This window comes from Oncorhynchus tshawytscha, linkage group LG30, assembly GCF_018296145.1.
Source record: "Oncorhynchus tshawytscha isolate Ot180627B linkage group LG30, Otsh_v2.0, whole genome shotgun sequence".
NCBI classification, from domain to species: domain Eukaryota; kingdom Metazoa; phylum Chordata; class Actinopteri; order Salmoniformes; family Salmonidae; genus Oncorhynchus; species Oncorhynchus tshawytscha.
In genome coordinates this window covers 8931142-8956138 of record NC_056458.1, presented here as the reverse complement: position 1 = coordinate 8956138, position 24997 = coordinate 8931142, and the positions used below count along the sequence as shown (strand labels likewise).

Below are 24997 nucleotides of genomic sequence, written 5' to 3'. Positions count from 1 at the left end.
TTGGGACCAGTGGATAGCTAGGCGAGCTGGAGACACGGCGATTCAGACAGCTAGCGGGCCGGGGCTAGCAGGATAGCAGAAGGGCCTTGGGGGACGTCGCAACGGAAGAAGTCTGTTGTATCCTCCTCGGACAGCAGACCAGTCGTGTTGCATCGGCAGGGCTCCGTGTAGGCATTAAAAGGGTCCAGGCCAATTGGCAAAATAGGTATTGTAGCCCAAGAAATTGACTGATGGTCCTCTTCAGCTAACAGTCCGATATGCTCTAGACAGCTAGCGGGCCGTGGCCAGCAGGCTAGCGGATGGGCCTTCAGGGGACGTCGCGACGGAGAAGGCTGTTGAAACCCCTCGGGTGGATTACGTCGGTAGACCAGTCGTGATGGATTCGGTGGGGCTCCGTGTCGGCAGCAAAAGGGCTCCAGGCCATTTGGCAAAATATGTATTGTAGCCCAAGGAGTGGCTGATGGACCTCTTCAGCTAGCCAGGAGATGGGCAGTTCCAGGCTCACTGGTGCTTGCTTCGGGACAGAGACGTTAGCCAGGGGGTAGCCACTCGGATAGCAGCTAGCTAGCTGTGATGATCCAGGTGAAAAGGTTCAGAGCTTATGGTAGGAAACTAGACATGTGGAGAAAAAGCAGTCCGGTATGCACTGGGTTGAATCGCGCTGTGCAGACTGGCAGGAGTTGACCGGGCTAAGGTTAGCTGATGACCGCTAGCAGTGGCTAACTGACTACTAGCTAGTAACTAGTTAGCTGGCTATCTTCTGTTGGGGGTTCCGGTTCTAAAGTACAGAAAATAGCAGATCCATACCACATTGGGTGAGGCGGGTTGCAGGAGTGTTTGTTGAAACTGAGCTTAAAAATATAAAAAATATATACGAAATATATACGAAGGAAAATATATATATATATACACACGGGACATGACAAGACAAAGACGTCTGAACTGCTACGCCATCTTGGATTAGAAAAAGATGTGTGGGTGGTTGTCAAGAGTGCTATCGGGGGAGCTGACAGGAGGGCTGTTAGGAGGGGGTGGGGTCTGTTTGGTTGGTGGGTCCTATGTTGTCTGTCCCATTAGGGTGTTGAAGTTGTGGACTGGGTCTGGATCTGAGGTGGGCTGTTCTGCTGGCTTGTCTCGGGGAGTGTCCTGCTCTCTGTCACACCTCAGCTTTCTGACCACGTCCTTCAGTGCCACGTGTGCCTCTCTAAGTTCTCTCCCCTCAGTCCGTAGAGCAGCCGGCTCTCTCAGTCAGCCGTCCATCTCCACCTTCTGCCCTCTGGGTCTTGTTGGGGGTGGGGGGTTGTTGTGCTGGTCTGTTTTGTGGGTTTGTTCTTGATTGTGTGGACTAGCTCTCTGAGCTCCACCATGTCTCCCTCCAGCTCTGTGAATGGATTTTTGCGAGGGGAAAAAAAATTGAGCTTATCTACTTATCTCTCTCTCTCTCTCTGTGACCTGATGATTGAAGAAAAAAAATGTTAGTAATGATGTGTATAAGCATTGAATTTGTATAAATCTTTTGAGGGGAGGAGAATTCTGTACTGTGTTCTCATAGTATTCAAATCCTACATTCTCTAATAGACTCTTAGCTAGGTCTCACTAAGTCTAAGAAGTCTAAGAATAAAAAGTCAAATTTGCAATGAACTGATGTACCTCCATGTTGTTAACTCTGGGCCAATTGCCATCATTGTCAGTCAGTATGAAATATATTAGTCGCTTACTCAGTTTAACAAGGCTTTGACACCAACACAAACTTTCTCCCCCTATCTCTCCTTTGTCACTGCATATACTGTAGTCATCAATGTTAGCTATGTTAAAATGCAACACAGTTTTAAGCAGAATAAGCACAAATATAATGCTTGCATGCAAATGGTAAGACTTTTTATGAAGAAAATGCTTGGAAGTTATACCAATCTTGAGAAGCACTTTGTTCTATACTGTACTGCTGGTATGGTACACTGGCAGACAATGAGAATTTGATTAGTTACAGTACAAATACCCACCAAAGTAACTTTAATGCACATTTAGCTTTGTCAATTCAATCTGTGAGAGCTTGCAGATCCCCTTTGCTCACCAAAAAACTGAACTGATTCCAACTGCTATGAAACAGGAGTCTTATTACTCAGAGGGCTGGGAGCCTGTAAATCAGGGCCAAGCACAGAGAGGCATAGAGGAGATATACTGCCAATCTTGAAGTAAACATAAAAGAGAAACTGATTAATCAGAGAAAGAACAGGAATATACAATAATCCATATACCGCTGACAATAATCAGAGTATCTGGTCTGAGTGGAGACTGGACATTTGAATATAAAAGTACAGAAGAGGGAAGGAGGGAAATACAAGTGCAGTGGTATGCCTTGAGCCAATCAGTGGCCAGTTGACCACCCAATCAAAACACCCTACCCTGTATTAAACTCTAGATATTTGATGGGGTAAAATAGTGATGTATTTCTGACAGAATATCAAGGGTCAAAGGTTTCAGTTCAATCTGTTGGATTTGAAACAGCCCCTGATTCATTTCAAGAGATCAGCATGAAAATCAGAACTGAATTGGAAGAGAAAACCATTTTATTAAAACAAAAAAAAACTGAAATATCATGTCAATACTGTCAAACACGGTTGTTGTAATGTCATCGAGACCATCGCAACTTATCTTATCATTTTTACAAGGACAATATAAGAAAATGTAAGAGTCCTTCCTTCTGTTCCCTCAGAGATGACTGCAGTACTCAGATTCCCAGTTACTCTTCTCCTAGTTGGTATCTTAGTATTCTCTGTCTCTGCAAGATGTTTACCTAAACAAAGAGAAGCGAGACAAAGCAGAGAGAGTTCAGAGAGAGAGGGGCAGATTTACAAGGGATGGGCAATAGATGGAGTGAAAAACCCGCAATTACATGTGAAAAGGAGAGAGTGGGTGGTGGTGATGGGAGAAAAGGGAGGGGCTATAAGAGAAGTAAAGATGAGGTGGATGATGACTTCACTTCCATCATGAGTACTGTTTTCAATTAGGGCATTTTTGCATCTAAGCCTCCTTTATCCCATTTATGATGATGCATGGACTTCTGGGTCTGGAAATTGATTTGTTTGCAAACGTCTGCAATTTTGTCGAATATGAGCTTGCCACACTGAAAACCAGAAGTGAAATATTGAGACAGATATTTCACCGAATGTATAAAGGTGAAGCTTCCGCTTGGTGTTTCCGCTCATTACCAAATATGGTACTGAGAGGAAGCCCAGTGGCCGGCAGTGATAAGGGAATGATAAGTAGGGAGAGAGAAGATGGAATGAGATGTATCTTGGCCAACTTTCTGCTAATTTACTCATTGATTAAACATTATCTCAATTTAAATTTCTGTTCCCAAAACTAGAATCTGTTACGAATAGAGTGGACAAAGTTTTGTAGACTTTACCCTTTGCCAAAGTTTTTAAAAATTGCCTTGTTTAGAAGGCATGCAAAGGCAGATTGAGTTTTTGCACATGCACACATCACAGAGCAGGCGTTCCCCAACATAAATATGCAAATTAATTCTAGAAAGCACCAATAGGATCTCGCTAGCTCGTGCTTGGCTCTGCCCACCTCCTTGATTGTTCTGCCCACTATGGATCATGTGTTCCTATTTTAAACTACAGGCTGTGGTCTATCTCGGTTTAGTTATAAAAATCGTTCATATTATTTAAAGGCAGCTTAGTAAAAAAGGAACAACAGAGTAACTGCAACATTGGTTGGTAGACTCTTTGTTAATGAAGTAGCCTGTGATAATGTGGTTACAATTATAAACTCAGACTTCATTTCACCATTTCTATCAAATGAAGCTTGCCAATGGCAAACATCTATTCAGTATCAACTACATTTCTGAATGTTTTTTTTCTCAAACTACTCCAATCAGTCCAGTGTTCAGTGCATGGCCTAATGGAATTGTGGCTGAACTGAGTTCTGTTGTTATCAATGCATCATTTACCAGTTAATAAAGGTTTCACGGGGTCCAGCATGCCAGTCAACCTGCTGTCTGGCAATCAAAGGAATGTCTGGTGTGATTGGTGGAGGCGCGGGGGGCTGGGCACAGTAGCTTCTGTAATATGACCATGCTGTTTATTGTTCTGCCTCTTTACGGCCTGAAAAAGTGAGCGTCGGAAATCAGTAGCCTGTGTGAGCATAAACAGTTTAATTTCGAGAACTCAATCCTGTGTTCTGGACAGTCTTTCATGTATTACTTACTTAGGTAATTACAATACTAAGCATTTTTATTCACAGTAATTATTTCTGTAAAACCGTAATTGGATTAAAGTAGTCACAGAAAGAAGTGCATCCCCATATGAGAGATGTAGTACTCAGGAGGATATATTGTTTGGTAGTGACAGCAGTCAGAGCCTATGTAGTAATCATCTGGCTTTAACCATATGCGCCTACTGTTTTGGCTACTTTAACATGAATTCTTTCTACTCTAAAATCCCCCTAATAAATAGACTGGAGATAGCGACTGTGATTCTGCTCAGATGGCAGCATATATTCCCAATCTAAATCAAGGCACGTTAACCTGTCACTGACTGGGGAAATGCTGGTCCAATCAATAAGGGTCTGACACATTAATATTATTAATTATTAATAGCAGATTAGAATTTAGACATCCGCCTTTCTACTCACTTGGCACAGAAGCTATTACAGGGCAAAATAATGTACATTGTCTCCCATTGGATCTTTCATTGTAATTATTAGATTCCTAATTATTCATGATGTATTATATTCATTGGATATTTTTAAGATAAGAACTCACTTTAATTGACACTGTAGTGGTTTTCCAACAGCAAGGCTCATATAAACATGGCAGCAAGGCTCATATAAACATGGCAGTTGCGATTGCTTATAAAAGTTTTTATAAATGTCGAAATAAACTCTTTATACCCCCATATGATACACTTCCTAACTGAAAACGTGTGTATAATTAATTGGTTAATAGAGTGTGATCCCAAATTTCACCTTCATTTGTATCCCCTGTAGCTTTAGAATCACAGCAAAGTTGGTTCCTGTTTTAAATGTCTTTGTCCATGTTTGCGTGGGCTAAAACCTCCACTAATGATTGGTCGACGTACAGTGCCTCCCACAATGCAGGTGATGGCTGCATGATGCAGTTAGTGAGAAGCAACTGCAGCGTGACCTTTGATCACATGATTTTTGTAAAATCAGTCGACATGCAGTCTCAAGTCGGACAAATGTTCTACCCATAATGCAACACACTGAAAGGCGATGGTCACCGACTTGACAATACTGATCAGCTCGAATGCGCCCATACACTCTCACCCCTGGGGAACTAATGGGAGCTCCAGGATGTTTGTGCCAAAATCCCTTCCTGCAAGTTTGGCCCTGTCAAACTGAGGTAGCAGGAGGTTCTAAACAGTCCTGACAGACAATGTCAGTTCAAGTCATCACAGCCATGAACTATCAAACTCACCATTCTCTCTCTTTTTCTCCATACATAATCTTTGTCATGTCTAGGACAAGGAAGCTGGTGACAGAGTTGGAACCGAAGGTGGGCGAGGTGTCTCGTATCTTTCACTCAGTGCTGTGTGACTGCCTGGACAAGAAAGAGGGAGACAAGGACATGAGAGTTAGGGGCCGCCCGCTGAAGTCTGAAACGCAGCAGGTCCTCTCCTCCATCACCTTCCAGATCTGCATCAACCCCATGTGGAGCAGGACAGCAGGCCAGGGGAACACAGGACAGGAAGGGTGGTCCAAAGATGAGGAGGAGAGAGAAGAGGCAGCCATAGAAGTCAACAGGAGGTCTAGGAGCATGCCTGAGAAACCTGGACTCAGGGGTAGACACAACATAGTAAAGGTAAATCTGGTTCCCTCCAATTAGTTTGATATGTTAATGTTTCGTATTGGTATGTATTAATTTGTGGATGTCCATCATCCATTTTGTATGATTTGTTATAAATTACATTTTGCATGATATGTTAAGAATTGCAATTCGTACAATATGTTGCACATTTTCAGAACGTATGAGATCTTACGAATTCCAATTTGTTGTGGTTAACATTATGGTAAAAGGGTTAATGTTATGGAAGGGTTACCTAATATGCTATGTACTGTAGTTGCAAAGTAGCTAAAAAAAAAAGAGGTAAGTTGCAAAGTTGGTAATGAACTAAAATGCTAAAGTTGTCCGTGATGGGATTCGAACACGAACCTTTCAGTTGCTAGATGTTTGCGTTATATGCCCTACCAAACACACTATTTTAGTTTATTTTTTAACCATACCAAACATAACATATCATACTAATTTGAGTGTCCCGAGGTTTACATTTACTATGTTACGTCATTTAATCAAGTGTTTCCATTATTTTGGCAGTTACCATTTGACAATGAAAAAAAAAACACTTTAAAATAGTTACTTTTTATTTTCACTTTTACATTACTTTTACATTATTTGCAACAAAGGCATCAGACAAAATACAGAACTGAGGGGCATCAATAACATTTGCCATGATCTACAATACTTCCTCCAAGATATCCAAAGACAGAAGAAATGGGTAAAACAGTAACTGAAAAGTGGTAATGAGTGCAGGCTAAATACATTGGGTGGGAAAAATCCAGAAAATTTCCATTACAATATTTCTTGGCTCCAGAATTTGAGCTAAGCAGATGAGTTTGTACATTAGAATTTTTTTCCCCCAGTGTCTTTCTGAGTCATTGCCTTGAACAAAAAGGACTCTAGAGCAGTGCAGGCTGGTGGGAGGCTATAGGAGGACGGCTCATTGTAATGTCTGGAATGGAATATGGTTTCCATATGTTTGATACTGTTCCATTTTTTCCTATTCCATTACAATGAGCCCGTCCTCCTATAGCTCATCCCACCAGCAACCTCTGCTCTGGAGACATAACAAATGAGAATTTCAACAATTAATTTAATTTGACAAGATACCTCAGGAGCACAGATACAACCAAGATTTAAAAACGTTCATGTGATAGTTTGTTTACATTATCTATAAATAATGTATCTTTTTTTCTCTTTAAGAGATGTGCGGGGGAGAACACGGTCTGTAAAACATCACTCATCAGGTGTTATGTGCAGACCATGATTTAACATACTTTAAATAACCGGTAGAGCTGCAACGGTCATGGAATTTTGGATGACGTTATTGGTCAGCCAAATGACTGAGGTCACCGTTCAAAACGTTTTTTTTGTGTGTTTTTTTTAAAGACACACATTTTCTCCTGTCCTAACTGCATGTTCTGCACATACAGGATCTGACTAGAGAAAATAAAAGCATAGTCAGAAATACTGGCAATGCTTCACTTGCACAGTACATTCACTTATCTCAGATCAACCACATCAAGATGACTGTCATGATGGATGTCCTTTCATGTGCATGATAGCATTGTGCAACACAACGCATGTACAGTTTAAGTTATGTGTTGCCAAAACATTTCCCATCAGCTTTTCTAACCATCAAAGAAGAGAAGTGCATTCACAGCCCTAAACTCCTAGAGGAGGTATTACTGTCCGGACCTCTGGCAGTCTCTATTGGGGTGCCACAGGGTTCAATTCTCGGGGAGACTCTTTTCTCTGTATATATAGCAATGATGTTGCTCTTGCTGCTGGTGATTCTCTGATCCATCTCTACGCAGACAACACCATTCTGTATACTTCTGGCCCTTCTTTGGACACTGTGCTAACAAACCTCCAAATGAGCTTCAATGCCATACAACACTCCTTCCAAGGCCTCCAACTGCTTTTAAATGCAAGTAAAACTAAGTGCATGCTCTTCAACTGATTGCTGCCCGCAGCCGCCCGCCCGACTTGCATCACTACTCTGGACGGTTCTGACTTAGAATATGTGGACAACTACAAATACCTGGGTGTCTGGTTAGACTGTAAACTCTCCTTCCAGACTCACATTAAGCATCTACAATCCAAAATTAAATCTAGAATCGGCTTCCTATTTCTCAACAAAGCCTCTTTTACTCATGCTGCCAAACATACTCTCGTAAAACTGACTATCCTACTGATCCTTGACTTCAGCGATGTCATTTACAAAATAGCCTAAAACACTCTACTCTGCACTGTGATAGCAAACTGGATGTAGTCTATATGTTTTGTCACCAAAGCCCCATATACTACCCACCACTGCGACCTGTATGCTCTCGTGGGCTGGCCCACACTACATATTCGTCGCCAAACCCACTGGCTCCAGGTCATCTATAAGTCTTTGCTAGGTAAAGCCCCGCCTTACCTCAACTCACTGGTCACCATTGCAACACCCACCCGTAGCACACGCTCCAGAAGGTATATTTCACTGGTCATCCCCAAAGCCAGTCACCTTTCCTTCCAGTTCTCTGCTGCCAATGACTGGAACAAATTGCAAAAAAAATCACTGAAGCTGGAGTCTTATATCTCCCTTTCTAACTTTAAGCATCAGCTGTCAGAGCAGCTACCTGTACACAGCCAATCTGTAAATAGCACACCCAACTACCTCATCCCCATATTGTTATTTATCCTCTTGCTCTTTTGCACCCCAGAATCTCAACTTGCACATCATCATCTGCACATCTATCACTTCAGAGTTAATGCTAAATTGTAATTATTTCGCCTCCATGGCCTATTTATTGCCTTACCTCCCTACTCTTCTACATTTGCACTCACTGTACATATATTTTTCTATTGTGTTATTGACTGTACATTTCTTTATGTGTAACTCTGTGTTGTTGTTTCTGTCACACTGCTTTGCTTTATCTTGGCCAGGTCGCAGTTGTAAATGAGAACGTGTTCTCAACTGGCCTACCTGGTTAAAAAAAGGTGAAATAAAAATTAAGTTTATTTTGATTTGAAAACAAAAAGAAAGTTAATCCAACTGCAATAATCTCCTATCCTGCCATCATCATCATCATCTATTTACTCCATACAATGGAGGATAATAATATTTTTCATCTCCTTTCTACCTCCCATACAGCTATTATTAACACAACTGCATCCTGACACATAGAATTGTTTGTTAGTAGTGGTCTTCTCTTTAAATCACAAGAGAAAGTCTGAAAAACAAAGGAGAAACAGAGGGAACACACCACCCATCCAGCTACTCCTCTGTTCCCCACACATCCTCTCTATTTCCTCCCCACTCTACTCTCCTCCAGCACAATTCCTCCCTTTCTCATCCTCCTTCCTATCATTCTTAGCCAAGTGCCTCCTGGTCCTCAGGCAAAGAAGACCACAAAGACGATGAAGAATACTATGAGGATGAGGAAGATTTTGACCATGAGCCAGCGGTTGGATGAGACAGACTGAAAGTACACGAGGATCTCTGAATGTGCCATATCTACGTTGAGCTGGCTGTCCTTCACGTGGGCATCAATCCTGCAGGAAAGAGGATGGGAAAAGGGGAGGACAATGAGTGTCAGAGGTTCCACTAGCCTGCTTACCACTGCACGCCCCGTCTGATCACAGTTAAGATATGTAATCTCAACAAAACACTGGAACAACTATGTCATATCAGGGACAAAGCATCTCTACCAGCAGCTTGATAATCTCTGTCTATCTTTCCATTTCTCCCTCACCTCTGCACAGTCTCTTCCTGCTCCTTCACCATGTGGGCCAGCTGCTGGAATATAGAGCCCAGCTCTACGATGGTGCTCTCTATGTTCTGCATGGTGTCTGCAAGCCTCTGGATGTACGAGTCCTGTACAACACACGCCACAAGAGTTAGACCACTTAGCATGAATGCCAATTATTTAGCAACAACCAGTATTATTGATTTACACATGAATCCAGAAACAAGTCCATAAAAGCGTTTGCATTTAAAGTGGACAGTGTGTCAAGCTTTAAATGTAATTGTTATTTAAAAAAAAAATGTTTTAACCTTTATTTAACTAGGCAAGTCAGTTAAGAACAAATTCTTAGGAACAGTGGGTTAACTGCCTGTTCGGGGGCAGAACGACAGATTTGTACCTTGTCAGCTCAGGGATTTGACCTTGCAACCTTCCGGTTACTAGTCCAACGCTCTAACCACTAGGCTACCCTGCCGCCCCGGGATGGGGCATTATTGTCACCATCCCTTTAACGCCACATAGTCAAGAGGAGCTGAGGTAATACCTGTTCATTGATGAGCTGCAGCTGTTGACTGGCGCAGAATTCCATATCTACAGAGACCTCACCTGTCTTTTTACAGTCGTCCAGCAATAACAATGAGTTACCTACAAGAGAGAGTAGGAAGTCAGGCTGTACTGTTTCCTGTTGTTTTGTACATTAGAGCTGATACTAGTTTTCCCTCACTGAAGTTGCTGGCATGGAGATGGGAGGAGGAGGATGCTAGAGCTTGAGAAAACTGATCTCTTCTAGTTTTCTGCTCTTTGAGGTTCTACAAAGGGAATAGAGTGTGGGGGCGAGAAGAAAATCAATGTTTAAACCGTTTATGAACCAACAAATATACTGTGGGGTCCAAAAGTATTGACATCCTTGATAAAACAGCAAGCTGTTTAACAACTAATGTGTTTCCTCAAAAAGGTAGGGGTTTTCATTTCAACGTCAAAACCACCACTTGTGTACGTGGGCAAAGAGCTTTATTTTCATGTCATATGACCAAAGCACCGGTTCCAATCCATGTGCCAGTGCCGTTTAGCAAACTCCAGGCGTTGTTGGATGACATGAAAATAGAGCTCTTTGGCCATGTACACCAGTGGTGGGTTTGGCGTTTAAATGAGAATGCATGAGCAGAAAATAACCCAATATCTACTGTGAAATATGGTGGGGGATCTTTGATGTTATGGGGCTATTTTATTTCCACTGGTCCTGGGCCCTTTGTTGAGGTCAACGACATCATGAACTTTACCCAGTACCAGGACATTTTAGCCAAAAACATGGTTGCCTCTGTTGGGAGGCTGAAAATTGGCTGCAAGTGGATCTTCCAGCAAGACAATAACCCCAAGCACACATCAAAATCTACATTTTGCAATGGCCATCTCAGTCTCCGGACTTGAAACCCAATGAAAACCTGTGGTTTGAACTGAAGAGGGCTGTCCATAAGTACAGACGAAGGAGATCAAGGATCTGGACAGATTGTGGTATGTAGGAATGGTCTAAGATCCCTCCCAATGTGTTCTCCAATATCATAAAAACATTTAAGAAAAACTATCAGTGCCATTATCCTCGCAAGGTGAGGTATTGAAAACAGGGGTGTCAATCATTTTGACCCCTTCCTTTTTGAGATAAAAATGATTACTTCTTTCTCTAAGCAATTGTATTAGTTTAAAATAATATAATTTCCCTTCTTTTTTCTTTTGCATACAAAATACAGGTAAAAAAAACTAAACTCCAACATAGTGTCTTAATAGGGTGTTGGGCCACCACGAGCCAGAACAGCTCCATGCACTCAGGCATGAATTCTACAAGTATCTGGAACTCTATGGGAGGGAGGCGCCATAAATTCCATAATTTGGTGTTTTGTGATTGTGTTGTAAAATGCTGTCTCAGACATTGCACCAGAATCTCCCATAAGTGTTTAATTGGGTTGAGACCTGGTGACTGAGAAGACTACGGAATATGGTGTACATTGTTTTCATGCTCAGTAAACCATTCAGTGACCACTCATGCCCTGTGGATGGGTCATTTTCATTCTATGGGGGCATAGCCATAGTAGTCAAAATAATGGCCTGCCCAGCATTATTATACACGACCCTAAGCATGATGGGATGTCAATTGCTTAATTAACTTAACACCTATGTGTTTCCTTTATTTTGGCAGTTACCTATAGCTCAGTATTTTATACAGTCATTTTCGCTGATCTTTCTCAGGGGTGTAAATAATTTCGTACCCCACTGTAAATGGAACAAAAAAATTGAAACTAGTCTGGTCAAAAGATTTACTGTGAAAAGAGGTGTGTCAGCATGCCTTACCTCAGTCCTGACCTCCAGCACGGACTTAAAGTCGTTTGACATTGATGCCAGTTTTGACTAGAACAGAAAAAGGCTGTTATAAAATGAACGCAACATGTAAAAGTCTACATTGGATAAAACCAGTGGCCTATCAGAATGCCAGAGCGTGGAAGTTACCTGGAGGGAGACAACGATGGTGTTGGAATGTGTTTGTAGATGTTTGCCATTCTGACTTTGTCTGGAGCGCACAAGGCCCTGCAGCTGTGCTATGTTTATTCAAACTGTTTATGTCCTGTACAAAGAAAACAAAAATAGACAGTTTACTTTTACATCTCAAAAGGCATCTAATAAAGTGTGCCTGAAGTGTGCGTGAATAGCATTCTGTAAATACAGTGCCTTCGGAAAGTATTCAGACCCCTTGATTTTTTCTACATTTTGTTACGTTACAGCCTTATTCTAAAATCGATTAAATGTTAAAAAGATCCTCATCAATCTACACCCAATACCTTAATAATGACAAAGCGAAAATAGGTTTTTAGAAATGTAACCAAATGTATTGAAAATAAAAACAGAAACACCTTATTTACATAAGTATTCAGTACCTTTGCTATGAGACTCGAAATTGAGCTCAGGTGCATCCTGTTTCCATCCTTGAGATGTTTATACAACTTGATTGGAGTCCACATGTGGTAAATTCAATTGATTGGACAAGAATTGGAAAGGCACAAACCTGTCTATATAAGGTCCCACAGTTTACAGTGCATGTCAGAGCAAGAACCAAGCCGTGAGGTCGAAGGAATTGTCCATAGAGCTTCGAGACAGGATTGTGTCGAGGCACAGATCTGGGGAAGAGTACCAAAAAATGTCTGCAGCATTGAAGGTACCCAAGAACACAGTGGCCTCCATCATTTTTAAATGGAAGAAGTTTGGAACCACCAAGACTCTTCCTATAGCCCGGTGAAACTGAACAATTGTGGGAGAAGGGCCTTGGTCAGGGAGGTGACCAAGAACCCGATGGTCACTCTGACAGAGCTCTAGAGTTCCTCTGTGGAGAAGGGAGAAGCAGAAGGACAACCATCTCTGCAGCTCTCCACCAATCAGGCCTTTATGGTAGAGTGGCCAGACAGAAGTCACTCCTCAGTAAAACACATGACAGCCTGCTTGGAGTTTGCCAAAAGGCACCTAAAGGACTCTCAGACCATGAGAAACAAGATTCTCTGGTCTGATGAAACCAAGATTGAACTCTTTGGCATGAATGCCAAGCATCACGTCTGGAGGAAACCTGGCACCATCCCTACTGTGAAGCATGGTGGTGGCAGCATCATGCTGTGGGGATGTTTTTCAACAGCAGGAACTGGCAGACTAGTCAGGATTGATGGGAAAGATGAACAGAGCAAAGTACAGAGAGATCCTTGATGAAAACCTGCTCCAAAGCACTCAGAACCTCAGACTGGGGGCGAAGTTTCACCTCGCAACAGGATGACGACCCTAAGCAAACACCCAAGACAAAACCAGGAGTGGCTTCGGGACAAGTCTCTGAATGTCCTTGAGTGGTCCAGCCAGAGCCCGGACTTGAACCCAATCGAACATCTCTGGAGAGACCTGAAAATAGCTGTGCAGCGACACTCCCCATCAAACCTGACAGAGCTTGAGAGGATCGGCAGAGAAGAAATGGGAGAAACTCTCCAAATACAGGTGTGCCAAGCTTGTAGCGTCATACCCAAGAAGAGACGAGGATGTAATCACTGTCAAAGGTGCTTCAACAAAGTACTGAGTAAAGGGTCTTAATACTTATGTAAATGTGATAGTTTTTTAAAATTATAATACATTTGCAAAAATGTCAACCTGTTTTTGCATTGTCATTATGGGGTATCGTGTGTAGATTGATGAGGGGAAAAAAACAATTAAATACATTCTAGAATAAGGCTGTAACGTAACAAAATGTGGAAAAAGGGAAGGGGTCTGAATACTTTTGGAATGCACTGTATAAACACTGTAGCATAACATTGCATAACGACGGAATCTAATAGAGGCCTATGTCTCTCCTCACCGTTTTAACGATGTAGGTTAACTCCTCAATCTCCACAGCTTTGTCATCAAAGAGGGATTTCCTTTTGGCAACTAGGAAAGATAAGAATCAGTAAGTTACATAACCATTACCATATTGTGGACACTAATCACATACATTTTTTGTTTGTTTGAGATTGCTTCCTTACATATTGTGAGTTTTTCTAGTTTGGCAAAAGTGTTACTCAAGTCCTTTCCAATCCTCCTAAACAGAAATAAACAAACAGTTAAGTAGGCTATATGGATACTGACAGAGGGGCTGTATATAAAAAGATGCATCTGTTCTCATAATTAATTAGTGTTTATAACACAGTGTAATGCTACTAACTTTGCCATGAGGGTAAAGTCACTGTTGTCTGAAATGGACCCCATCCTGGAGAAAAAGGAACCTCAATCAACATTGATCAGTGAAATTAAACTGGGTGGTATGCAATTGTAAAGTACATCCACACCCATTGTAGGGAAGCTAGAGAATGTTTTGATTCTCAACATTCGATAGTAGTTCCGAACATACATAGTCGTGGCCAAAAGTTAAGAATGACATATTAATTTTCACAAAGTCTGCTGCCTGAGTTTGTATGATGGCAATTTGCATATACTCCAGAATGGTATGAAGAGTGATCAGATTAATTGCAAAGTCCCTCTTTCGCATGCAAATGAACTGAATCCCCCAAAAACATTTCCACTGCATTTCAGCCCTGCCACAAAAGGACCAGCTGACATCATGTCAGTGATTCTCTCGTTAACACAGGTGTGAGTGTTCACGAGGACAAGGCTGGAGATCACTTGGTCATGCTGATTGAGTTTGAATAACAGACTGGATGCTTCTAAAGGAGGGTGGTGCTTAGAATCATTGTTCTTCCTTTGTCAACCATGGTTACCTGCAAGGAAACACGTGCCATCATCATTGCTTTGCACAAAAAGGGCTTCACAGGCAAGGATATTGCTGCCAGTAAGATTGCACCTAAATCAACCATTTATCGGATCATCAAGAACTTCAAGGAGAGCGGTTCAATTGTTGGGAAGGCTTCAGGGCGCCCAAGAAAGTCCAGCAAGCACCAGGACTGTCTCCTAAAGTTGATTCAGCTGCGGGATCGGGGCACCACCAGTAGAGCTGGCTCAGGAATGGCAGCAGGCAGGTGTGAGTGCATCTGCATGCACAGTGAGGCGAAGACTTTTGGAGGATGGCCTGGTGTCAAGAAGGGCAGCAAAGAAGCCACTTCTCTCCAGGAAAAACATCAGGGACCGACTGATATTCTGCAAAAGGTATAGGGATTGGACTGCTGAGGACTGGGGTAAAGTCATTTTCTCTGATGAATCCCCTTTCCAATTGTTTGGGGCATCCGGAAAAAAGCTTGTCCGGAGAAGACAAGGTTAGCGCTACCATCAGTCCTGTGTCATGCCAACAGTAAAGCATCCCGAGACCATTCATGTGTGGGGTTGCTTCTCAGCCAAGGGAGTGGGCTCACTCACAATTTGCTTAAGAACACAGCCATGAATAAAGAATGGTACCAACACATCCTTCGAGAGCAACTTCTCCCAACCATCCAGGAACAGTTTGGTGACGAACAATGTCTTTTCCAGCATGATGGAGCTACTTGCCATAAGGCAAAAGTGATAACTAAGTGGCTAGGGGAACAAAACATCGATATTTTGGGTCCATGGCCAGGAAACTCCCCAGACCTTAATCCCATTGAGAACTTGTGGTCAATCCTCAAAAGGTGGATGGACAAACAAAAACCCACAAATTCTGACAAACTCCAAGCATTGATTATGCAAGAATGGACTGCCACCATGTGGCCCAGAAGTTAAATGACAGCATGCCAGGGCGGATTGAAGAGGTCTTGAAAAAGAAGGGTCAACACTGCAAATATTGCCTCTTTGCATCAACTTCATGTAATTGTCAATAAAAGCATTTGACACTTATGAAATGCTTGTAATTATACTTCAGTATTCCATAGTAACATCTGACAAAAATATCTAAAGACACTGAAGCAGCAAATTTTGTGAAAATTAATATTTGTGTCATTCTCAAAACCTTTGGCCACGACTGTACATGGCCTTTCTATGTTGCTCACCTGTCTCCCCTGTAGTGACCTGCAGACAAACTGGAACTCATTGGTGCGGTCCCTGCAAGACATGTTGCTTATGTCCACCATGGGTCAGGTGGAGGTGGACTAGGCGCTGTGAGTTGTGGGTCCTGTGGCTGGATCAGCAGTGACTGGGTCTGGGCAAGCCCTAGGTACACCCCTTCCTGGCTGTTCCTAGGACCGTGGCAACGACACGTGTTCATGGATGCTCAGATGCATCACCTTTTGGAGAAAACACAGAGTCCCACTTCAGACATCAGTACATCACTCGGGCCGAACTCCCTGCCATCCAGAACCTCTATAACAGGCAGGGTCAGAGGAAGGGACTAAAAATTGTCAATGACTCCAGCCACCCAAGTCATAGACTGTTCTATCTGCTACCTCACAGCAAGCGGTATCGGAGCACCAAGTCTGTGCCCAAAAAGCTCCTGAACAGCTTCTACCCACAAGCCATTAGGCTGCTGAACAGTTAATCAAATAGCTATTTATGTAAATAGACTATTTACATTGACCACCTTTATTATTTATTTTAATTGTTTTGCACTGACTCTCTTTGCAATGGGTCTATGCACACCCACTAGACTCTACCCAAACCCCCACACATACTAAACTGACTCCAACACACACACACACACACACTGCTGGTGCCACTCTGTTTATTATATATCCTGACTGCCTACTCACTTTTACCCCTAGCCATAGGTACATACTGTATTACCGCAACTTCCTTGTACCCCTGAACATTGACTCTGTACTGGTAGTCTTTGTATATAGCCTCATTGTTTTGTGTTATCATTTCCTTATTTATTTAGCAAATATGTCTTCATTTGTAACTCTACACTGTTATAAATGGGCATGTGAGTAAGCATTTCACTGTACTTCAAGTCAACATCTGTAGTATTTGATACATGTGATCGATACAATTTTATTTTGTTTTGATTCACCTGACTCCAGTAAGAATTGTGTTAAATGTTTCCATCAAAAAGACTTGTAGAACCAAGATGACAAGTACATCAAAGTGTCCCAGGAAGCATTGCATCTGAAATGAGACCGTAGCTGCTAGCTAGGCTGTCAACAAGTTGACCATTTCACTTGTGTTGTTGAGGATAGGATAAAGCCACCCCGAACAACTATATAGACACTCAGCAAATAAATAAAAATGAATGTTCTTCTTTAAGAACGCTCTGTGTTCCAAACCCTGGTCCCTCCCAACAGTACACATTTTTATTGTAACCCTGGACAAGCACACCTGATTCAACTTGTCAACTAATCACCAAGCCCTCAATGAGTTGAATGAGGTGTGTTTGTCAAGGGCCACAACAAAACTGTGTACTGTTGGGTGTACTCAAGGACCTGGGTTGGGCAACACTGGTCTGTCTACAAAACTATTCTCGAAGAGTGACTTATTTCCCCTTGCTTACTAAGAGATAAAAGAGCAGAGTAGTCAATGGAAAAGTGAGAACCAATGTGTGAGGTAAGTGACCGTTAAGTAAAATAGTGATTCCCAGAATAAGGATACAGTTCTGTTACATAATGTGCCTGACATGCAAATAGCTTGAATGTCCCATAGCTTTGTGCAATCTTTAGGGTCAGGGTTATTAACCAAGTCAACCAAGAACCTGCTGGTAAAAATAAGTCTAAAAAGATCAACAAAGCGCAGTAATGCAAAATAGAACAATCCAATGATGTAAAATCCAGATTACCACTTGTTGATTGACCTAATACTAGTTGAGGTACTAGCGGTCTAGCCATTGAAGGCAGAACACACTAACGCTTGTTAGTTAATATAATGATTGGGGGCGTCAGGTAGCCTAGAGCGTTGGGCCAGTAAACAAAAAATTGCTAGATTAAATCCCCGAGCTGACAAGGTAAAAATCTGTCTTTCTACCCCTGAACAAGGCAGTTAGCCTGGGAACAGTGGGTTGTCATTGTAAATAAGAATGTGTTCTTAACTGATGACCTAGTTTAATAAATGAGTTGGCCAAAACGGTAACCGTCGAATTATGGTCAGAACAGCAAACAAGTATTAAGAAGCTACTTTATTTGTTAACTTTAGCTGGCTAGCTAGGTACCTCATTACACACAGCCGGGCGGCTAATATTAACAGAATCCACAAACTATAATCTAGGACCAACGGCATCAATATTCCTAAATGTTATTCTCCTAGATGTATCTAGCTAACAAAAGATGGGATGGCTCTGTGTGGGTGGTGAGTGAATGGCAATATTCTCAAAACAAACCTGCTGCTAGTTAGCATCCTGGTTACCAAAACTGAATTAGCCTAGCTAGCTACTACTAGGTTAGGTAACAATATAACGTTAGCTACTGTAGTAGTTAGCGTTACAGTAAAAACATTGGCACCACAAAAACAGTCTGGATACATAACTAAGCATGTGTAATAAGGGTATCTTTTCGACCCATAGTGAGGTTTCAATACCAACAATATCTTACCGGTAAGTAATATGGCTCGCTACTTATTTATCATTTTTATTTGATCACTCCACCAAATACATTATAATACGAAGATAGGCTAAAACTGCTTCTCTAATATAATACAGCGTTCAAAACAAATGGGAACTAGGAAATCTCCGACTTCAGTGCGTTCAAAACAACTATCTCCGACTGGAAAATCGATTTGAACCGTCATCCAACTCGGAATTCCAACTCAGGAACTCTATCTAGAGCTCCGACCTGAAGATCACTGATGTCATGATTTTACCTCGTATCTTTCCGAGTACCCAGTTGTTTTGAAGGCGGCATTTTACCACAGATGGCACAATGAGACAGATATTTCACCGGATGTATAAATATGAAGCATCCGCTTGGAGTTTCCACTCACTATCAAATATTGTAGTGAGAGGAAGCCCAGTGGTTGGCAGTGGGGGGGAAGATGGAACTAGATGGATTTTGGCAGACATTCTGCACATTTTCTCTCAATACTGTTCTGTTCTTAAAACTAAAATATGTTATGAACAGAGTGGACTAGGTTTTGTAAACTTTACTCTTTGCCAAAGTTTTTAAAAATCGCGTAGTTTAATTAATTGTTATCATCTCCTTTTAGGTTTCTTATAACTGTGTGGTTGGTTAAGGGCGTGTAAGTGTTTCACTGCAAGGTCTACACCCGTTGTATTCGACGCACGTGACATTTTTTTTTGATTTGAATGCTCTGGAACACAGCCATAGTCTTGAAATGTACTTATTTATAAAGAAAGAAGCATATCATTGACTTATGTGGAGTAATTGGTCTGCTATCCAATACATTGAAAAGTAAACAAATACTATCATTAACAAAAAACTCAAACAGAATAGCAATGACACTTATTTTATTGATCATTTTTGGGTTGTAGCAGGTGAGAAGAAGCATACTGTTTCCTTTTTGAATTACACTGAATTAAATGTTATGGAAAATATTTGTAGTTTGTATATACATTATTAATGTGGAGTTCCATGGTTTTCTACATTTTCTAAATACCAACCAGTGTGTTCGTGTGCAATCCCAAGTTCTTGATCTTAATGATTAATATGAAACTAAGGCTTTCAGACAGCATCTCTTTTGCATCTCAAATCATGCCTATAATTCATTCACACAACATGCCAGCTCATGGAAATACCTAATTACGAGGCCTCTCAACATTGGTCTAGTATCAAGACCCTTAAAAGGGATACTTGGGGATTTTGGCAATGAGGCCCGTTATCTACTTCCCCAGAGTCAAATGAAGCAGATACCCATAGACTTCCTGTCATTGCGCTAATGCTAGTTAGCATTGGCTCGTGAAACTACCTCTGACTTCCTTCATACCGGACAGAGACATACAAATGGTATCCACTAGTTCATCTGACTCTGGGAAACTAGATACAATTCAGAAGTATACCTTCAAGCAAAGATTGTGCAAAACATTTACTACAAGGTGAGGTCATTTTAAAATTTTTAAAGAAACCTAAAAATATATATTACGAACTCCTACAGGGTTGTAAAAACTTGTGTTACTACAATAGTTCAATGGAATGAAAAGGTTGATGGAAGCCTGGGATGGTTACTAGCTATGGAGGATGAACGCCATAACACACCAATAATGTCTTTCATATCAGAACTAAAGAAATCTATGGAATGGAAGTTATGCATTACTGTTCCGAAGAGTCGATGTGAAAGTGAACCTCAAACGGTTACTTCACGTTTCACTAACAACGTTGCTGGTGATGTTTTTATTTTCTGCAGAACAGACGTTGGGACTTTAACCCAAGGTTTATAGTCATCTAAGTATTCATCAACAAAACATCATTATGGTCCGAAGCAGCTGTTGTGGTGGATAAGTTACCAAACCCCCAACTGATCAGAACAGCTTGATCATACTCTCTCTGGATTTCCCAACTCCAACCCATTTCACTGAAAAGTGAAACAAAAATTCACAGTGAATATATGAGCAATTATGAAAATAAGACTGTTTTAGTAAGGCTGCTTAATCCCCATACTTGTTTTCTTGACTAACCTGGCACTTGCAAGAAGTCCTCGATGAAGCGGATGTAGCTTTGTGCCTGAGGGGGCAGCTCCTCAAAGCACCTCACATCCTCAGTGCTGCAGCACCATCCAGGTAACGTCTCATACTTCACAGACACCCGTGTCAGCACGTCCATATTGGCTACAGAGGGAGAGAGAGAATGAGATGGGAGTCTACCCAGCACACAGGTCAAGCCAAATCAAGTGTGTCTAATGGTAAAGTGAACAGAACAAGATCAGATTAGTCCTCCCAGACAGGGAGAAATTTACCAGGAAAACTGGGAAGGGGCTCATCATCAACAGAGTAGGCTACACCGACTTTGATCTCTGACAGCGTGTCCAGGATGTCAAGCTTGGTCAGAGCGATGCTGTGGGAGAGGAACAGTCGTGTCAAACATGATTATGGAATCAACATTGTGGAGGGTGAACACTGTGCTCCAATAACTACAAGGCACACAGTATGGAACACATCCAGAAAGAAGAACACAAGGAGGAGGAGAGACTGAGCCTTACGCAGTGAAGCCGTTGACCATGTGGGCGTATCGGACCAGAATCAAGTCCAGCCAGCCACAGCGGCGCTGCCGGTCCGTCGTCACACCAAACTCCCTCCCTCTGGACTGCAACAAGTTGCCAACCTCCTGGACCACAACCAACACAACAACAGCAGTCAGATCTGGGATTCACTGTAAAAAACTGAATGCAAATATGAAGTACTGGAATAGACGGTATGTTTATGCCACAACAAATTCATACTGCAAGACTTTCATACTGCACACAACATTGATTCCGCACAACAAATTCTGTCCACTCACATTGTCCTGCTCAGTGGGGAAAGCTCCTACGCCTACCCGGGTGGTATAGGCCTTGACCACACCATACACCCGCCCCACATAGGATGGGGGCACACCCAGGCCAGTGCACACTCCCCCAACAGTGCAGTTAGAGGACGTGACAAATGGGTAGGTACCTGAAAAATGCAAATTATTCCACTTCCTTCAAATTATATTCCAATGGCAAACAGCAGAGGAGCATAATCATTTTACCCTCTCAACCCCTTCTGTTCTCACCAAAGTCAATGTCCAGGAGGGCTGCATTGGCTCCCTCCACCAGGATCTTCTTACTGGGCCCAGTGAGGGCCTTGTGCATGAAGTACACCCCATCTGTTACAAGCGGACGCAACCTCTCAGCATACTCCTGGAAAAGAAGGAAAATCAGTGACTAAACACATACTGGAGCACAGAGAAACCTCTCAGCATCTTCCCTTTACATTTTCTGTTCACTACTGGAAGACTATCAAGAGCTGTGCTGCAAGGAACCAGCTCAATTGAGACGGTACCAACCTGCATAAAGAGACCCCTCAAAAACAAGACATAACTGGACTAGCATCCCTGACTGCATCCTGGGCAGGTGATGGATAAGTCCAACGTTTTATTTAAGTAAAGATATGTCATTCAAGCAATATTCTTTTTACCTTCAGTTGCTGCAGCTCATTGTCAATGTCAACATTGAGGTTGGGGTACATAGTCAAGAAATGCTCTGCCAACACACGGAACCTGTGGAAGAAAAGGACATCCACTAGCAATCAACATCAATGACTTAAATAAAGTTAAGGCTTGAAAGCATCACCATGCATTCTTAAAAACCATTTTTGTACTGACTTCTCCTCAAAGACAGTAAAATCAGACACAAGGTCACAGACTCTCAGTCCATTACGAGCAGCTTTGGAAGAATAGGCAGGTCCAATGCCCTTTTTGGTGGTTCCCAAACTGGAAAACAAACAGAAACAGATAGTGGATGTTCAGGAGTGCCACAGAAGGAATATACAATACTGACTAGGCAGTAGTTTAGAAAGGCTACCATGACTTCATTTTTTAATAGCTGCAATCACGGACCATATTTATTTGTTTGACATTTTGTAGGATCTCGTTTTCAAGTGTCCAAATGAAAAATAAAATAAACAATACTTTGTAACAAGAAAAGCACAAAAACATACATTTGCTGTACAACTACTAATAGGCCTACAACTAATAAAAATTACCTATTTTTGCAAATAAAACTAAGTACGTGGACGCACCTTCAAATTAGTGGATTCGGCTATTTCAGTCACACCCGTTGCTGACAGGTGTATAAATCGAGCACACAGCCATGCAATCTCCATAGACAAACATTGCCAGTGGAATGGCCTTACTGAAGAGCTCAGTGACTTTCAACACAGCACCATCATAGGATGCCACATTTCCAACAAGTCAGTTTGACATACTCCAGTCAACTGTAAGTGCTGTTATTGTGAAGTGGAAACATCTAGGAGCAAAAACGACTCAGCCGCGAAGTGGTAGGCCACACAAGCTCAAAGAACAGGACCACAGAGTGCTGAAGCCGAACAGCCGCACACAAGCCTAAGATCCCCATAAGCAATGCCAGGTGTCAGCTGGAGTGGTGTAAAGCTCGCTGCCATTGGTCTCTGGAAACGCATTCACTGGAGTGCTGAATCACGCTTCACCATTTGGCAGTGCAACAGACAAATCAGGGGTTGGCCCCAATGCATAGTGCCGACGGTAAAGTTTGGTGGAGGAGAAATAATGGTTTGGGCTCCTTAGTTCCAGTGAAGGGAAATCTTAACGCTACAGCATATGACATTCTAGATGATTCTGTGCGTCCAACTTTGTGGCAACAGTTTGGGGAATGTCCTTTCCTGTTTCAGCCCAACAATGCCCGCTGCACAAAGCGAAGTCCATGGAGGCTGTTATAGCAGCAAGGGGGGGGCCTCCATATTAATGCCCATGATTTTGGAATGAGATGTTTGATGAGCAGGTGTCCACATACTTTTGGTTCTGTAGTGTATTTAAAAATCTCCACATGGTGATGTTTTTAATAGTATAGTCAAATTAAGAGGGCTCGTCTTCACAAAAAGTCTCATAGATCAAGCACTTGTACTCGGACATGCTTTATAAATATGAGCCCAGATACTCATCACTTTCTCATACAGTAAAACCCACGCACTTCTTTCCCGCCTGTAGCTGTCTCTGTTGTTCCTGGATCCCATCAACAGCTTGGTGGAAGTTGAACACTATGAACAGATGAGGCAAAGAAAAATAGTAAATTAATGTAAATTGCAAAACACTAAACCATAGGTTTGCAAAACATACAACCAAGTCATACAGACTTACCAATGTGTGCACGGTCAGAAATCTTTAACCGCTCCTCCCATCCTTCCAGTCCTGGACAAAGACAACAAATAGCAGGTCTTGTTCCACTTCATTCATCCATCACCCTTTTATCCCTCATCGTTCCTGCAAGCCTATTTTTTTGTTGTTGCAAATACTTACCTTTGCCTTTCTGCAGGTTCTTTTCAGCCTCCTCAAAGAGCCCAGGCAGGTGTATCACAACCCCGTTCCCTGTGGATAACCAGTTCAGTTAGGGATGACTTGAACAGGAATCCAAATAAGTGAAAGCAGCTTGGAGGCTGAAGTGCCAGTGAGAGGGTCAACACACCAATAAATGAGACCGCCTTCTTGTTGAGCACTCCGCTGGGCAGCAGGTGAAAGTCATACTCCACAGAGTCCACCACCACTGTGTGGCCTGCGTTGTTGCCTCCCTGGATGAGACACAATATTTACTTGAAAACCAAGAGGTGCACAAGCGCAGTTCTGTTAATTAGCAGCCAACTGGTAGGGCATCATTTGAACGGCAACACAAACGGAAATGTAGTACAACATATGGACACGTTGCACACTAGCATGGGCCATCCAACACATCCTAATGCCTTGGGCTTCTCTGTTGCAGCAGCCAGTGCCATTATCTAGCTTGACTGCAAACAGGGCACTGATCACAAGGTCAAAGTTAATCGAATGAAACCAATGTAGGTCGTGTTTCACCACGGGAGCTGAGAAGGATCTCGATAACTCCATTTCGTAACTACTATAGCTAGTAATCTCTAGATTACACATTTGTTGGGGGTCGTTATCAGCTACCACACTAGATAGCAAGTTTAGCTAGCGGACCACGGTACAGTTCGTTTGTAGGCTTGCATGATGTGGCTAATAGATTACTAAATATTGTTATACACTAGTCATTATTGGTTTTGTTTAGGCCTTGCTAACGCAGCCTATCGACTTCCGTATTTTTGTGAAGTTCAAATGCCGTGTGTTTTGCTGGGTTAGCGAACATTAGGTTGCTAGTCAGCAAAGCTAGCTACGTACCTGACACCTGCATACTAGGTCTGCGTCCATTGCTAGCAGGTCAACCACTTTCCCCTTTCCCTCGTCTCCCCATTGCGCACCGAGGACCACGGTTACTTTATTCCGAGGTTCCTTCGGAGTCCGCAGGGACTCGACCTGTCCATTCTCCCGAGGTCGCTTGAAAGCAGGCTCTCCGTTCAAGGAGGCCGTTTCTTGGCCATTAGGCATTGTGCTGTCTGCTGCCATGCTGCTCTGTGCGATGCCGGAAGATGAAATGAGCGGGTTTCTCTTAAAGGAAGTGTGCTTTT

The 24997-nt window shown here is 42.3% G+C and overlaps 1 protein-coding gene, 1 long non-coding RNA gene and 1 pseudogene across 2 annotated transcripts; all 3 read right to left on the bottom strand.

Annotated features, from left to right (window-relative positions):
* Window positions 1-1293: 1293 nt before the first annotated feature.
* Window positions 1294-6284, bottom strand: LOC121841441. The gene is made up of 3 exons (XR_006080469.1): window positions 5447-6284; window positions 3959-4112; window positions 1294-2794 (listed from the first exon to the last, which is right to left on the bottom strand). It is a non-coding gene; the product is annotated as an uncharacterized LOC121841441 (long non-coding RNA).
* A 2424-nt stretch (window positions 6285-8708) lies between these two features.
* Window positions 8709-19187, bottom strand: LOC112228824 (annotated as a pseudogene).
* A 135-nt stretch (window positions 19188-19322) lies between these two features.
* LOC112228823 (adenylosuccinate synthetase isozyme 2) lies at window positions 19323-24976 on the bottom strand. Its single transcript, XM_024394498.2, has 13 exons — window positions 24711-24976; window positions 24004-24106; window positions 23838-23906; window positions 23679-23729; window positions 23512-23578; window positions 22170-22277; window positions 21983-22064; window positions 21579-21705; window positions 21324-21478; window positions 21025-21149; window positions 20782-20879; window positions 20504-20653; window positions 19323-20400 (listed from the first exon to the last, which is right to left on the bottom strand). Exons 1-13 carry the CDS (start codon window positions 24933-24935, stop codon window positions 20348-20350), a joined length of 1413 nt encoding a protein of 470 aa, XP_024250266.1. The 5' UTR covers window positions 24936-24976; the 3' UTR covers window positions 19323-20347.
* Between the last annotated feature and the right edge of the window lie 21 nt (window positions 24977-24997).